This window comes from Diadema antillarum, unplaced genomic scaffold, assembly GCF_040938485.1.
Source record: "Diadema antillarum isolate AM-2024a unplaced genomic scaffold, OU_Dant_1.0 scf00000180, whole genome shotgun sequence".
Classification (NCBI taxonomy): domain Eukaryota; kingdom Metazoa; phylum Echinodermata; class Echinoidea; order Diadematoida; family Diadematidae; genus Diadema; species Diadema antillarum.
In genome coordinates, this window is record NW_027271069.1 from 3,014,509 (window position 1) to 3,032,141 (window position 17,633).

Here is a 17,633-nt window from a genome sequence, read left to right on the forward strand (position 1 = left end):
TCAATAATCTTTAAAAATACAATGTCATAAACAGTTGGTTCAACTTGGAAAAATGTAATTATTATTGTCATATTAAAAAAAAATCACATAATTTTGTTTATGATTACCACATTGTACATGGAAAAACAACAACTAAGAATTCAAGAACAAGTTGTGCACCAGCTATAGGCATGTGGCCTTTTTGTGGAGTTTGATTGTTTGATGATTTTTTTTTTTATTCTTTTTTTTTAAGATTGTGGACTAGGGCATGCATGAACTGCCACATGTACATGTATCACTTTGGTATCAAGGGAATTCTGGTGAGCTATGTATACAAAAGTCACTTCTGTTGTGATGATTTTGTAGTCTGTATTAAATGTATTAGAAAATGTTAATAGATAGTGACAAGGAACTGAAGTCTTGCCTTCCACTATCACATAACAATATGGTGTTAACAAACAATGTCACCTCCGAAACACAAGGAAAAGCAACCTACATGGAAAGCTGTGATTGGTAAATCTTTACAACTAAATTGCTTGTGGAAATCAAGCTTCTAAAGATGAAAGCATCTATATGTTTACTTAACTATTAAAAGCAGGAGAATTGATCTTGATTACAATATTTTATATACAACAGATGGGTGTATTTTGTGCATTCTCATTGTTAAAAAAAGTGAAAAAATGTAAATTTGCCCTAAAACATACAGTCTAGTAATAAAAAAAAAAGAGTGAGAGTGTGTTAGTTGATTTCTCCACTTTGAGACTTATGTTACTAAAATAAATGAAACCATTGGTGTACATGATATGGTTTCTCTTCAAAAGAAATGAAAAAAAAAAAATCTTGTTAACAGTGTTTTGTCACCTCCGAAACAGTAATTCTTAGTTTTTATTAGATCTTTTATTAATCTCTAGAAAATTCTCACTTCCTGTTGCCATATTACTATTTTCATCCAAAAGAGATTCCTGTCATTTGGACAGAATCAAACAAAATTGCTTTGTCTTCGAGAAATTATCAAATATAATATGCTTGTTGTTTCGGAGGTGACAATTGTTTCGGAGGTGACAAGTGTTAACGGAAAATTGTAAATTGCTCCGAAATGAAAACAACAGGCTATATTTCTACTACCTTCCTTCAGAGACAATGTGAGGGGATATGTTACATTTTTGCAAATGTAATGTATAACTGATGTCAAGAATAAAAAAATCAAATACATAAATCTGTTGTCTCGGAGGTGACAGAAATGTTAACGGAAAAGTTACATAAATTTATAAACGCTCACCACAAAATGATAAGCTATTTGAATTAAATAATCTTTGGATCAAAGTTAAGTCAGACTGATTACTATTCTGTTTTGATGGAAATTAGCAAAGTTGAATTTTATAATTGTGAACAAGAGCTAACTCAAAAGAGAGGTTAATTGTTAACGGAAAATGTCACCTCCGAAACATAAAGTTTGGACAATTTCAGTCTTTAAAGAAGACAAAGCAGAACCTGGTAAACATAATAGTTCTTAATGTTGGATACCTGTCTATCACAACAACAACAAAAATAATGAAAAGGAATACACAATTTAATATGCTAGCTCTGACAAAAATACTATGTCAGAATGCGTACACCAAAAGTGTTGGATTTCAAGCATGTAAGTGCCTGCCACATCTGAAAGAAAAAGAGAGGAAAGTTCATTAAGGTACCCAAGGTAGACACTGTGGGTGGTAAGTTTGTGAGAAAAAATAATGCATATCTGTCAGTGTATAAGAAAGTTATACACCAATTAGTGCCAACACTGTGTTTTACACCACTGATTGTAAAAATGGCCAAATGGGACAAAATAGGGGTATCAGTGAATTGCAGTTTAATGCTCACAGACACCATTTCGAAAAATGCACAAAATGCCCGATTTGACCCTTATTTGACCTTGAAAGTGACCTTGAGAGGTGAGAGTGACCTTGAATTGCAGAAATGATATCTAGAATCACATTCTCTTACCCCGAAAACTCTTCCACATGGGATTCATAACATTAATCAACCTTTTCAATTTGTAACTGCAGTTGACCTTTAACCCGGATGGCGGCCATATTGGATTTCACCAATATGGCGGCCCCAAGGGGTTTTAGTCTTGGCGCCCATCAACAATCGAAAGAGTATGGTACAAGGGACCTATGAGCCAAATTTGGTGCTTTTGGAAGAATTTGAACCAAACAGCCCAGTTTGAGCCCTTAGGCCCCCAACTATAAGGATGTATGAAAAGCAAAAACGAAACCGTACTTGTTCCCTACCTATTTCTATAAGGATTGTTTCAGTTTCTCAAATTTCATTCAATCTATCATGCCTTTGGCGGAATGAAGTCATTAGTTGTTACTCACACAAACTTCTTTTTTGTAGTCATTTCCTGGTCGTATCTCCTTCTGATTAGAGACTGCTCCTGCTAAATTGATTTGTGTGAGTGTGTGTGTGTGTGTGTGTGTGTGTGTGCGTTTTGTGGTTTTTGCTCTTCTATAGAGTTGGTTTTCAACTGTAAAGATATCTGCGACGAATCACACACGAGCAGGAAATACGCTCTGTGCATGTACAGCACACACGCGAGCATGTGCACACATAAACATACAATATGTATGAGGCAATGTAAAGATGTATAATGTTAAATCAGTTCATGGGTGGCGATTACAGTGAATCGATCATTGTTTCTTATTCCTTTTACACTTTCATCATTTAAGGAAAGACCCCGAACTTTGCATAAGATCAAATATGACCACGAAATATCATACTTTCTCTACCATATACAAATAACTCACTGCACGACCTCTCTACACATAATTATGGTGTATGTAACACAAAGCATTTCCCCCACCTGATGATCAAACTATCCAAGCAATTTCACTGTTAGATTCACATATTGCATACCGGTTTTGTTCAATCGAATTTGTTTACATGTTTGTACGAAAAGGGAATGTAGAAAAAGAATCATACTAAATCAAACCGGAATGAAATACTAAATCTACATATCTAGGGAATGTTATATTATTTAAAGTGAGACAAAAGAAACAACGTTTTGCAGGATACACTACCCCCCCCCCCCCCTCTCCTTATACAAAAATAATACATTTCAATGGTCATGCGTTTGATATAAACATTTTCATATTTTCAGGTTTCTAGGTATGAAGTCGGACGCGAGTTTAGATGCCTGGCAGAAGGTGTCGCTGTGAAGGGGACTACTCAAATGATTGCACTTGTAGAGCGACAACAGCAAGGTAAACATATTCATACTCTGCGTAATCTCACATGTAATGTATGTATAATGTGTGTATGCAAGCTGATATGTATTATGTTCTACGGATTACAGAATCACTTGTCTGTTTTCAGGAGGTATAGATAATGTTGATCATTTTCAAACTATGCTTTCTCGCTAATGAAGTACTAGTGTAAAAAGGGACCAGGTGGTTCACGGGTGTGCAAAACAAGTATCCACACACATATATATTTGAATCTCCTTCAAGTCAATATGTTTTACATTCATGTTAGGTAGGTTTTATTGTTTTTTGATAGTCGATCTTAATTTAGAGACTTCTTTAATCTGCACCTATTAGGATCCTATAAATTACTTTCAACGGACAATTTGATTTTTTTCGGTAGTTCATTGAACACCTACTGGGATCGGATGGTCGAAGTGGTAATAGCAGTGCCGTTATTGGGAAGGGCCCTGCCATTTTTTAACAAATAATTGATTATAAAAAATAAACAATAAAGGCACTTTTCATGTCTAACACTGTCTAAAAGTTGTCAATTTCATAATTGAAAATGCAATTTTTGGCGTGTAAAATCATAATTCATTATCAATATACATTAATATCTATACACTAATATGTACTTTTGAGTAAATCTATTGTATAGATGGTATAGCCTCACGTCCTCGAGTGTGCCCCCTGAAACATACCTTTGATAAACCTACATTTTCCCTTTTTCTATGCTTGTTAGCAATATAAGAATAATCTTATTGCTCAAGCACTGCGATCACGTTTAAGCTTTTAATGAATACATTTCAGACGAATGGCAAAGTGGAAGTTGCTCGCACGCTCTGCCCGTACTTAAAGTATTTAGTAAAATGAACAGTTTTCATAAGTATGATGATAACCTTCGCAGTGATGTTTGTTTTACTACGTTTAACTCCCTAGAAATTTGAATTAAAATTTTCTGTAAACAGAGGCTTTTACACTCTGTTTTTACAAAGAGTCCCTACCGTGGGAGGGGGTTGGGGTATCCCCCCTCCCACACCCTCCCTTTGCTCGGTCGTTTCGCTCCCTCGCCGCGGATCTTACTCCGTCACATAAATGTATCCCCCCTATGTTATGATCATAGTCCTTCGCACTTATTTTTTTACGATGTTTAATTTCCCAGAAATGTAGATGCTATATAAACGCGAATTTGTTCTCTGTTTTTACAAAAAGTCCCAACCGTGGTCCCCCCGCTCGGTCGCTTCGTCCCCTTACCGAGGATTTCACACCGTCACATAATGTGCCCCCGTCGAGACTTTGCCCCCCCCCCCCCCAAAAAAAAAAAAAAACAACAACAACAACAACAACAACAACAACAACAACATCAACTTTTCCGACGCGCTCGCTCACTTGGATCAAGAAGACGTCTATCGTTAGGGATGCAGGAATCCTATAGTTTATTGTACCTGTCTTAATTTGTTACTTGATATCAATCGACAAGAAAATTTTGCTCAAATATTTTGACAGGAACTCAACAGCCTGTTGTTGCTGCTGGTACCATGGCTACTCTGTCTGCCGGCCCATCAGTGGAGGGGTACATCGCTGGCATTGTGGTTCTTGTCGTTGCTGTGGTGCTCGTTATTGCTCTTGCGTTTTTCTTCTTTCGCAAATGGAGAGGTAAAAAGAGAGTATTTTTTTCACGTAAACACTGGGATCAGGAGCATTTGGCTTGGCCGATTTCTCGACCGATCCAACATGCTACAAAGGAGGTTTTGCATTCAGCTCAGCTAGTAAACACCTGAGCTTACAGTTGACTTTTGTATGTCAGTTTTTCTATTGAACCAAGTATACTAATGTGGTTAATGCAAAGATGCTAATTACTGGTTTGTTTGTTTGTTTGTTTGTTTTGGGGTTTTTTTAAATGTGCAATTGGGAGGGGGAGCGCTCGGTTGATTGGGTGAGGGCAAATCATTTCTGCCCAGATGAGTAGAACCTCGCGTGGAACCGCCTCTAAAGTCAAAGGTTTTTTTGTTTGGTTTGTTTGTTTGTTTGGTGGGGGAAAAGTCAATTTTCATCTTCCTCCTTCGTCTATCTATGGAATATTCCTAAGGCCAATGGTCCGTCTTAGAGCAGTGTGTGTGTGGATAGGAGGTGGGGGGGGGGGTGGGAGCGAGAACAGTATAGCGAAAACTATCTAGGGACTATAATTCAACCTCCGTCCACACTTTTGAGGAATCACCTTTTGACAAAATATACTCTCTAAAAAAAATCGAGTGAAAATATTTACTCTTAAAGGAGTGAATACAAAAAAGAGTGAATTTAGAGTGAAAATGGAGTGAATTTTGAGTGAAAATGTTCATTTTCACTCGTTTTAGAGTGACCTCAGGGATCACTCCAAAATCTTCGAGTGATCCTTGAGGTCACTCCAAAATGAGTGAAAATGAACGTTTTCACTCAAAATTCACTCCAATTTCACTCTAAATTCACTCTTTTTTGAATTCACTCCTTTAAGAGTGAATATTTTCACTCGATTTTTTTACAGAGTACTTATAGTATATCCGTGCCACTAAAAAGAGTTAATATCTGTATTATTATTCATATTATTGTAAATAGGAGAATTGAGGATTGTTTGGCTTCCTTTTGCTTGCGGAAATATGATTATTATTTTGTTAATAACGGCGATTCGTCATTTTGTTTATAAATATATTGCCCATTCGTAATAACTGTAATATTCACTATAATATTTTACGTATTTGAATACTGTGAAGATAACCTTAACAGGAATAGGACTATTTATTATTGTTTGTGTTATATAATATCAAAGATTATATTGTGAAAAATATGTTAAAAGCAAACATGTCGTTTACACTCTCTTGTCCTTTCTTAACTTGTTGGAAATCGTACACAACATAGCTAAAACCGGCATATTCGATATCTTTATCTTCATTATCAGCGAGTTCCAAGCATTACATCGAAGTCAGCCAAAATCAGGCCGGTAATCAACTACAAGGTAGGATTATTTATGTTTCTGCGGATAGAGATATTTGATATTTACCTTGTTTGGTTGTTGAATGGTTTTATTACCGCATTTTTCAACATTTCAATACCAAATATAAGATCATTGATAATTATTTTTCACCATTGCTAACAACACAATTTACAATATAAACAGAATTTGCAAATCTATTATCAACAATGACTTATAGATGTCAAATAGAAGCAGTATTCGTGAAGGGGAAATTCATCAGACCGCATACTGTAAGCCTACGCTTGAAATGATTGTGGCCTGAGAATGTGGTAGTGAAAAGAGGGGGAAAAGTGGAAAATACTGTGCCTGGAATCGTGCATGATGTATCTTGCTGTGTGTGAATGCGCATGAACTTCACAATAATACTAAATTGTCAAAACCTATGTTGATTATAATACATTTTAGATAATTATTAGAACTATAAGTGATCCCACTCTGTACTAGACAAAAATCGTCAGGCCAGTGTCAGGTTTTATATCTCAATACTGGAAGGCAAACTTTACTTAGCGTTTTTAGAACTGCAGTTTATGTGACTTGTGTGAAGAAACTAGCACAATTTGCATTTCTTTTTGGTCATTCATTTGCCATGATCTCAAGATACCAGGTGAACCGTTTGCTTATGATGTTTTTTCTTTCTGCGTATTTGCACGTGCGGATGCACCTGCAGTGTACTATGCTCCTCTGATCTTACTGGGATTATTTTCTTTTCCTCTTTTGTTCATTATTCATGTTATGTTGGGCACAACATGGTCCTCTATGCTCTGAAAGGGCGATTGACTTCATAGAATGATATTCTTTGCAGATGATTGTTTTTTTTTCTGTTTCTCCTCTCTCTCTCTCTCTCTCTCTCTCTCTCTCTTTCCAATGTGACTTCAATGCAATATTACATGACAACAGCAACGCTATATTATATTAGGTGAATACATCATTGTAACTTATAATAATGTGTATGTGCATGTATGTCTGTGTCTGTGTATGTCAGTATGTCGAGTTGATCTAGCAAGATTAGTATCGGGAGGTTTTTATCATTCCCCCACCCCTCTCTGTCTTTCTCCCTCTTTCCCAAACCTTTATTTCACGAACATCATGTTGGACCCTCTTGTTTTTCTTCATTGCTATCGGTTGTCAAACAGTCAATCTTTGTGCTTATTTTTGGCAATGGTTCTGTATGCAAATTAACATGTAACTCTTGTATTTATATTGAGGATGTAATTTATAGGTGATGAAATGATGATAATTGTTCAAAATTGTTCAAAATTTTCATACTACTGTTATTTTGAAATAGATGGACTTGTAAAAAAAAAGCCATACAGAGAATAAATCAAATCAAATCAAACTAGAAAGTAAAATAATTATTTACGACGTTTGCTATAAACGCAGTTTTTTTAATGAAAGGAATGACCGTAATATTGATGATCTTGGATTGTTTCATTTGGAAAATATATCTCAAATAATACAGTTGGTATTGCAATCTCCCTCGGTCGAGTGTTTTCTTTGTTAGATTACAGTTATGGGAGTAAGTTCAACAGGGCATCACCTGGGTCAAGAGTTTGCTATTCAAGTGTACGGAGCTGGACAAATGGAACCGCTTTTAAAAGATTGGCAGCACAATTTGCATTTCAATACTCCGTTAATCTTTTCCTTATCTTGAAACTGTTTAACGTTCTTTAAAACAGCTGCAGTGAGAAATAAACTTCTCATATCATTTCAGTCTGCAAGGATACTAAATTCCCTCTAACAAGACTTAGTTCAATTTCTCGAATAGAAATAAAAACCTAAGCAACGACACTGAGAAGACTATGTACACACTAACCTCTTGATTGTCACTGTTGTGGCAGCTACAATATGACAACAGTCATAACACCGAAAAGTGCAATTGCTTGTCCTTCATCACTCAAGTATGATTTTTTTATAACATATTGGCAAAGAAGGGTCTATAGTGTTAGTTAAAAGATAAACACATTAGACCGTCGTAACGATACTTTCTTACATGGTTTGCATAATGTATACTCAGAGACGCGGAAGAACATAGAAGACTACAAACCAGGCGCATACGCAATGGTGGTACTAAAAAGTTTGCCGGAGAAGGCACTTCTGGCTGTGTACGGCGTGGGAGGTGCCGGACGATCTTCATTCGCCAAGAGCCTCATTTACAGCGTGACAGGTGAGTGCATGTTGTGAAAGGTGAAAAAAAAATGTCAGTTACCTTATCACACCTACAAATTACCGGTTACCGTCACGTTGCAGAAGGTTTGTTAACCATAAAAGAAATAAGTATCGTTATTTCGATGGTTCGTTTTTCCGATAGTTCGTTAATCCGGAAATGAAACGAGTTTCGTTATTTCCAGGCAAGATTGGTTACTCCAAATATCAAAATGTTGTTCGTTACTCGTTAGGTTCCTTATTCCGAAAATGAAAATATAGGGATTCATTATTCGAAAGGTCCGTTAATTCGAAAATGAAATTATTGCCGTTGGGATAGAGTACGATACGCACCTTCTTTTTTGCTTTCGGATTAACGAATCCTATACTACTATTTGCGGATTAGTGAACTTTTGGGATAAAAACGTCACCCAATTTGCCAACCCCTTTCGATTGTCACAATTGTGTGTGATGTAACTGTTTGTGAGCAGGTCTGTCATTTTTTGTGTTTGTTTGCCTGTTTGTGTATGTGTGTATGTGTTTGTGTGTGTTGGTATGCATTTAAGTCTATCGATTACGACATCTCATTTCAGCGCTCTGTTTCATACTTTTATAGTTTTGCAGCTACTGTATTTTAAAAGAGACGTGTTATAGAAATACAGCGTTCATAGCGCAGAGCTGAACAAAAGGAATAAAGAGAGATCAAAAGTCATCAATTGCTGTAATTATCCAAATCATCACTGTGTGTGTATGCGTGTGTGTATGTGTGTATATATCTACGCTTGGGTAACAAACTTTAAAATGATCAAACCTACCCTATTAGTTGACTCGTTGAGGACGGGCTGATTTTGCTACGACGCGCATTTTCCATAGACACCTGCCCGAGTATACTCGGGACTCGTCCTCATAGGGCTTTAAAGAAGCCTTCATTTCGTTTCGCGTTCATTGAGCATGTTCAGAATACTAAACAGGGGTAAGATATTTATGTTATTGTGTGAAGACGCTTTAATTTGACAGGAATGCGCCATGCCCTATGGGCATGATTATCATGATCTTCACAATAATTAATCATGGGCCACTTGATGAGATGAAAATGTGTCGTTAGAGCTGGCAACCCAATCGATTTCGCTACCCAGCAAACACATAAACGTTTTCAGAAAGTTTCCTAAACGTTTTTTTTTTTTTTTTTTTTTTTTTTTTTTTTTTTTTTTTTTTTAAGGTTCCGTACGTCTTCGTATAAAATGGACGTTTTTAAAACGTACATACAACGTCAAAGTTGGGACTTAGCATTTACCGCAAAGCAAAGTTTTTTTTTTTTTAACAAAACGTTTTCATGATTTCTGCTACGTCGACTTCGTCTTTAATGAACGTTTAAAAAACGTTTTTATTTGGTCCGCTACGTGTTCGTCATTGATTTCTTTATCGTGAATATTCATGCATACTTATGAATATTCAAATAAGAAAATATTAGATTTGGTATGTGGTCTAATTTTAGTAACCATGTCTTAATACATTACAACATTTTGCTGGTATGTAAAAGAACGTGATACAGATTCATCATCATCACTAGGTAATATGATGTAGTATAGGTGGTAGGAAGTTAGGAACAGATTAGGATAGAATTATATAGGATTAGGATTAGAGTATATCAATTGCAGATTGTGACTGTATAATCTGGTAACTATACAGGGTGGCCCAAAAAGAACGGAACACCTAAGATTTTTAATTACAGCAATATTGTTGCACACATGTCATTATTTTGCATACTATTGAAAAGGTCATTCTTTTTCCAATAGAATGACACCAAGTTCTTTAATTTGGGTTATTGCGTTATGATTAAAGGACCATTTTTGTGAACCCTTGCAATTTTCAAAATGTGATCCTTTGCCCTCTCAGAGATACCGAAATCAGCGATAATTCGGCTTGCCATAGAACCAGTATCGTTCACAATGTGTGGAATGTGGACAACAGCTCTTTACTGTGAATGGAAGAGAGAATGGACGGGACGGATGGTGTGATTGTCATTGTCCGTTGGCATTGTGAATGAGACGACCTGTTGGGCTTATGAGATGTTAAATTTAGCTGGAAAGTAGAGAGGTTAATTTAAGGGCATGATTGGTAGTGTCGTGAGTTCATGATTGGTTTAGGAATAAAGGCCGTACATATGGTAAGTATGCATTGATAAATACAGTGAAAATCTATGAGTGGATTAGCAAAACTTGAATCATACCAGCCAAGTTCTACAAAATGCACACTAGGTGGTTCTGTGAACAGGGGTGCAAGTACACAAAGGGCAAGCTTTTTTTTTTAATTATTTCATCACCATTTTTTTCTACTAGCAACCCCCCCCCCCCCCCCCCCCCGCTCCCTTTTTCGTCGCTGGCATGGAAAATAAAATATTTGGGTAAGAAGCCGGGTGCTTGTGGATTTAACCGAATTCGGGTCCCTTCTTTTTTTTTCAAAATCCTGGATCCACGCCCGCACCAGTTAAGCAAATTTATAGATATCTTGACAATTAATTCATGATCTTCATTATGCTTGAATTTCTTTATAGTTTTCATCCATCTCAACATAAGGATAAAGGTCAGAGAGCTGAGATTGAGAATTTTTAAAACCGGTCAGCCACATTGTTAAATCGTGTCTTCAAATTTCTTGCGACTGCTCGGAGATACCGTAATTTCACAATATGCGTCTCAGAGTCGTAGACTATAGCGGAGACATCTCTGCAACTGCTCTGCAATCGCGAACTAGATTTAGTTTCAAGCAGGGTGAGATACCTCTTAATTCGTTCATAAACCGACACAGCAACATTCTCAGTTCTCACTGTGTTTATCAATGTTTATTTAAGTAAAAGAAGTGCTTTATTCCAAAACCACTCATGAACTCACGTCAGCACTGCCAATCATGCCTTTGAATAAACCTCGCTATTTCCATCTGAATTCAGCATTTCGTTGAGCCCAACATGTCGTCTCATTCACAATTATAACGGACAATGACAATCACACCGTCCGTCCTATGGCGGGCGAGGGGAGTCAAAATTAGTACAACTATACAACTATACAGCCATGGAATGGATGTCAGGTTTTAGCCAATCAGAACGCAAGAAACCGTACAACTATGCAACTGTGCAACTATGCAACTGTACAACTGCACAGCCCTAGAATGCCTGTATGGTTGTCACTCGCACGGGCCGAAGTGCCATCAACCGAACAACCATACGTCCCTGCATCCCATTACGGAACGCCTGTCGGGTTTTAGCCAATCAGGACGCGAAAAACCCGACAGACATACATAAATACATGAGAATAGGAACGGCTGTAGGGTTTTAGCCAATCAGGACGCGAAAAACCCGACAGACATACATAAATACATGAGTGTAGGAACGGCTGCCAAGTTTTAGGCAATCAGGACGTGAAAAACCCGACAGACATACATAAATACATGAGTGTAGGAACGGCTGCAGGGTTTTAGGCAATCAGGACGTGAAAAACCCAACAGACATACATGCATGAATGTGGGAATGGCTGTAGGGTTTTAGGACACCAGAATGCAATAAATTCGACAGATATACACACATGTATAGTGCCATTCTCTCGAAGCACCTCCCTGAGTATACGTCCACAGCTGCCTTAGGGGGCAGGTCATGAACCCTTGATGTGGAAAGGAATGGAGACCATTGCACCAACGGTACAATAAATCTGTCAGGGGATTTCAGTGGTTAGCAGAGCCCCAAGGCTAATTACGTGCAGAGGGAAAGGCTGAATGGTTAAAACCCCAACAGCCGTCCCTCACTAATGCATGTATGTATGTCTGTCGAATTTATTGTATTCTGGTGTGCTAAAACCCTACAGTCTTTCCCACACCCATGCATGTATGTCCGTCGGGTTTTTTCGTGATTTTCCCGATTGGCTAAAACACTACAGCCGTTCCTACATTCATGTATTTATGTATGTCTGTCGAGTTTTTCACGTCCTGATTGGCTAAAACCCGACAGGCGTTCCGTAATGGGATGCAGGGACGTATGGTTGTTCGGTTAATGGCACTTCGGCCCGTGCGAGTGACAACCATACAGGCATTCTAGGGCTGTGCAGTTGTACAGTTGCATAGTTGCACAGTTGCATAGTTGTACGGTTTCTTGCGTTCTGATTGGTTAAAACCTGACATCCATTCCATGGCTGTATAGTTGTATGGTTGTGTTGAATTTCGTCACTCCACGCCCGTCATACCGTCCCGCCCACTCTGTCTTCCATTCACGGTAAAGAGCTGTTGTCCACATTCCACACATTGTGAACGCTACTGGTTCTATGGCAAGCCGAATTATCGCTAATTTCGGTATCTCTCAGAGGGCAAAATGATCACTCTTGAAAGTTGCAAGGGTTCACAAAAATGGTCCTTATATCACAAGGCATTAACCAGAATTAAAGAACTTGGTGTCATTCTATTGGAAAAGGAATGGCCTTCTCAATAGTATGCAAAATAATTAGATATTTGCAACAATATTGCAGTAATTAAAGATCTTAGGTGTTCCGTTCTTTTTGGGCCACCCTGTATACATTTTAATACCCAATAAAAAAATTAAACATTAGACGTTCTTAAAAGGTTTTATGGACGTTCTAAAAGGATTTGAAAGGTTCTCTAAACGTTCTGGAACGGATCATAACACTTTTGAGACGTTCTTAAAGCGTTTTTTTTTTACGTTCTAGATGGTTTTTAAAGGTTTTCTTGACGTCCGCAGAACGTCCACAGAATGTTTTGAATATTATTAAAACATGTAAAAGGTTTTACTAACGTCTCTGACTCCAAAAGGTTTTCTGCAGGTCCTTCAAAATTCCGAAAGGTTTTTTATTGGTTTTTTAAACGTTTAAAAAGCGTTTTCATAATGTCTATTTAAAACGTTTTAAATACGTCGAAAACCTTCGAAAAAAGACATTCTGAAAACGTTTTGACAAAACGTCCGAATAACGAACTTGGGACGTTTCAAGAACGTTGAGAAAACGTCCACGTGCTAACTAGGTAATCCCTTTTTATCACATCTATTTCGATTTGTTACTTTTAACAGATGAGTATCCTTCCATTGAAACGGGGACACCAGAACCTGACGGCCAAGGAGTCACAACGGGATCAAACTTCTATCGAATCAATGGCAACATCTCGATTCAAGATACCATTGATCTGCCGAATTCTCCCAATGAAGTGTCAGAGGTGGTCACTAGAATGAGTAAGTCAATCCGTCTACGATAGAGACCTGCTAGAGAACTGATATGAAAGACAAGAATCAATATTAAGTCTATGTTAACCTTCATAACTGATGTAAAAGCAAAATAATGGGATTTCATTAAATCAGCAACTCCCCTGCCCCCCCCCCCCCACAAAAAAAATAGTTAACGAAAAGTGAATATCTCTCATTGTCATATCTTTCATTATCAAAATTATTTTACGTCAAGTAAATACTCTGAAATAATGGTTTATGAGGTTTATAAAACACAAAGAGTACTACAATATATATGCATAAATAATTTAACCACTCTATCTGTATGTGTATCCGTCGGTGTTTTGTTAAAAATAACATTTTTTTTTTCGTTAGATTGTGTTAACCATGTCAACATCACAATTAATATCTTAAAACGGAAAGACAAATCGAAAAAAAATAGTTAGAGGGATGGTAGGACCTATAGTTTTGGTGGAGATTAGCTTTAAGTTTCCAACTTTTTTGTGAGATAACGAGAAAGCTCTTATTAAATATACAATTCTGACAGGAATTCAATGTTCATTTGATGAAAATTGGTTTTTGTAATGGCTGAGATATGAAAAACAAAGGGCTCCTCATAAAAGGTGGGACCCACCTTTCATTAGGATCACTTTGTTTTATATTTTTTCATATCTCAGCCATTTCAAAGCCGATTTTCATGGAATCCACTTTGAGTTTCTCTAATATATGCTCTTTAAAAAATGTTTTATACAAGGTTTACAAGATTGCAACTGTCCTCTTTTTGGCTCGAGTTATACCTTAAATTTAGTGGATAAGGAATTTTGTGCTGTCGATTTAGATCCTTTTATGCCCAGATTTGTTGTAGATATTGAATGATAAATTGATATTTTCCGCGTTGCATTAGACAAAGGTGTTAACAAATTGGGTGAATTGTTTTCCGACAATTGTATCTCACCTACCCACAGTGGCCGATAAGATTTGCTGCCCAATTGTTGTTATGGGGTGAGTGTCTTCATTTTTTGAACCTCTGTCATTCCAGCCATCATATGTTTCTAAGTTCAACATTTGCTCCATGATCACAGGACAAATATTTCGACTGGAAATATTACATGCCGAGGGATAAAAGACAACAACAACTGTTGCTGTAGAGAAGCAATATCCTTCATATGAACCACGCAAGAAAATTCGTCAGCATCTTTCCGGGGTTTTTTTCTGTGTGTGTTGTGATATTACAACATACATTTCATGGATAAATGCATTCGTTGGATAAGAACAGTATAGATGTACACGTCTATTAGATTATATGCTCCACTTCAGCTGAGGGGTGACGTTCAACAGTTCAACAAAGATAAACTTCTATGACACATGATATGTATAAATTTGAAAATTTCGTTAAATCGCTGTGCCCGAAACGGGTCTTCAGCTTATTGCTCGCTGCCAGTCCAACCATTCAATCGTGTCCTGTGATCCAGACAATAAGAATGGTTGGCATGTATAAGCTTGTGATTTAATCTATCCTTTATATGTACGTACATATGTATATTATGTATATTTATATATATATATATATATATATATATATATATATATATATATATATCACTACATATTATGCGCACAATCATTATGTCTGACAGTTCAGAACGAATCAATTTTATTATTTTGGCATGAATGACATGTGTGTGATTGGAGCTAGAAGATTGAAATGTAACTGGTAAAAGTTTATGATTATGTCACGGCTACAGGATTACAAAATTCAATAAAAGTTTAAGCACAGTGTTTTCGTGTCTAAAATTTAGCTTTCAGTATGTCAGTGAGGAAAAACTTGTCCATTACATGTTTTGTATGGGTAAGTTCAAACCATCTTTTTTTTTTCCTGATATGATTGTTCATGACATGATGTAAGTTGTACCGTTCTTTGACAAATAGGAATTCATGCAGATTGATACTAAACATTTCGAATTGTTCTGTTTCAGCCGGAATCAAGACATCCAACAGTATGAGTCCACATTTAGACAATTTATCAAGGACATCAAGCAGCGACTTTGTAAGTACAATGTGTGTCACAAACTGAGCACTTTTTTAGTACAAAAATGATAATGTTCTGCTTCTCGGCGGTATGGATGTAGCTCTTAAAGATATGAACTGCATGCGGTACACTGAATGCTGTCTCATCTATAGTGTCACAAAATTTACTCAGAGACCGCTGATTTCAGTTCTTAGTATATTTTGCGCTATTAAACACAAGCACTGGCATGTAAATTGATCGCATAAGTATACTATAACCCATCTCCTCCCCATTCCCACACTGGCTTCTTCACAAACACATACGCAGGATATTGTCCATGCACAATTATTTTGTTGGGTTTCTTTTTGTTTCTTTTTCAGAATTGTATGTATGGAATAAACCGGCACTTTTTTCCACTTTGTTGGACCATTATCCAAGTCAAAATCTGTTTCGATATGCCGAAACGTAGATAAACCAAGTCCTAAGCAGAATATGATAATTATGGTGAACGTTTGTAACGTTAGTACGTGTTTCGTATCATGTAGCAATGTCCATTGAAATGAGATGCATTTTTCTTCTGATATACATCAGAAGATGGAAGCAGGTATAGACATTGTCGCAGGACGTTAAGGGAGAGTAATGTAGTTTTTGTTTCGGCTTGTTTCCAATGTGTTTAGTGCTTGCCTTGTGAATAAATACATTACTTTACAATGAATAGGTAAGCCCTCATAAATAAAAAAATAAGAATAAAAAAACAACCTATATCATATATTTTGCTTTGCATATTCTTCCAATAAAAGATCAGTGGTTACAAAAAAAAAAACACGAACAAAAATAAATCATAATGAAATCGAAGACATAATTCAAACAAACAAATTTAGAGTTTACACATTTGCTATATCAAACAGTACATGGAGATGAAAAAGAGAACTGCCGGAAAGCCTTGATGCCTTGTATGAAATAAGTTTTCCTCAGGTATTTATAGGGATCACAAAGATTAATGATACCCTTCTATAATTATACAGAATTATCGTTTTCATAACTCTAATGTGAAAAACAACTATTGTACTCATTTTCATGTTGTGGAAATCATACAATCATTGTCGATGCATTCCGCAGCTTTCCCTCCTGTCTTCGTGGTGACGCGCAAAAATGAAGGAGATGCGGGAGACAACAGAATGAAAGAGCAGATAACTGGCCTAGGAGGTGTGCCCGACAGAATCATCTTTGTTGACAACATCCTCGAAGAAACGGATGACGATGACCGCAAGAAAATCTTTCTTGAGGTGCTTCGGAAGCTGCTGCGGGTTGCTGACAATAATATGGTTGAGAAAGCTAACAGAATCTTTGAGGCCCAAACGTCTCAAAGCTAAGCAATGAGAAAAATTTTGATAATGACAAAAGCTTGTGCACAATCTGATCTCTATTATCCGGTTATCTCTTGTTGGGACTTATCGAGAAAAAAAACCCAAAAAAACAAAACAAAACAAAATAATACTCGCTTGATTTTAACCAATCATATTCTCAACCGAAACGTGTTATGAATTTTACATTAGAATGTTTCGATTTTTTGGAAAAAGGGGGACTACAATTTCATGTAAGTAAGCATAGATTACACAATTGTCATGACTGTTGCACTGCATTTGGCTACAATTAGGTCGACAGCTTCATGGATACGTTATCATAAACATCGTTTCTCCCATATCGCGGTCATTCCGCTTAGTCGGACGGGCGTCATGTCCTCGTCATGGCCGGATAACAGAGGTCGGACCATATTTATCCGGTTGACGCGTTGTTTGGTTTTACAACCTAACTATTATACGGCAATCAGTCTGCTCACTTGATTCCCATTGGATCAGCCAAGCCAGGCTGACACCTTACAATGGTCACATATCAACAAAGTAAATTCACAGATGACACATGATGATATGCTACTGGATTATTGATTTTCTCCAATTTCACTGATGTTTCTAGTAATACATCTGCATTAATTAGGACAGTAATAATTATAATGACTCTGTCTGCAGCTCGTCTGCCCCCAGATCCAAGGGTACCGGG

General features: G+C 37.0%; 1 protein-coding gene across 1 annotated transcript; it reads left to right on the forward strand.

The window, feature by feature from the left end:
- Positions 1 to 3,130: 3,130 nt before the first annotated feature.
- Positions 3,131 to 17,019, forward strand: LOC139723102 (uncharacterized). The gene is made up of 8 exons (XM_071634371.1): positions 3,131 to 3,227; positions 4,716 to 4,865; positions 6,142 to 6,198; positions 8,231 to 8,380; positions 13,418 to 13,576; positions 14,533 to 14,569; positions 15,544 to 15,614; positions 16,695 to 17,019. The coding sequence occupies exons 1-8, from the start codon at positions 3,197 to 3,199 to the stop codon at positions 16,946 to 16,948; spliced, it is 909 nt and encodes a 302-aa protein (XP_071490472.1). The 5' UTR covers positions 3,131 to 3,196; the 3' UTR covers positions 16,949 to 17,019.
- Positions 17,020 to 17,633: the final 614 nt, after the last annotated feature.

What these genes read in the sequence shown, in the direction of transcription:
- LOC139723102 (XM_071634371.1), top strand. Translation starts at nt 3,197, where the DNA reads ATGATTGCACTTGTAGAGCGACAACAGCAAG. An exon ending in TGTAGAGCGACAACAGCAAG is followed by an intron (nt 3,228 to 4,715) that starts GTAAACATATTC and finishes ATATTTTGACAG; the next exon opens with GAACTCAACAGCCTGTTGTT. An exon ending in GGCCGGTAATCAACTACAAG is followed by an intron (nt 6,199 to 8,230) that starts GTAGGATTATTT and finishes ATGTATACTCAG; the next exon opens with AGACGCGGAAGAACATAGAA.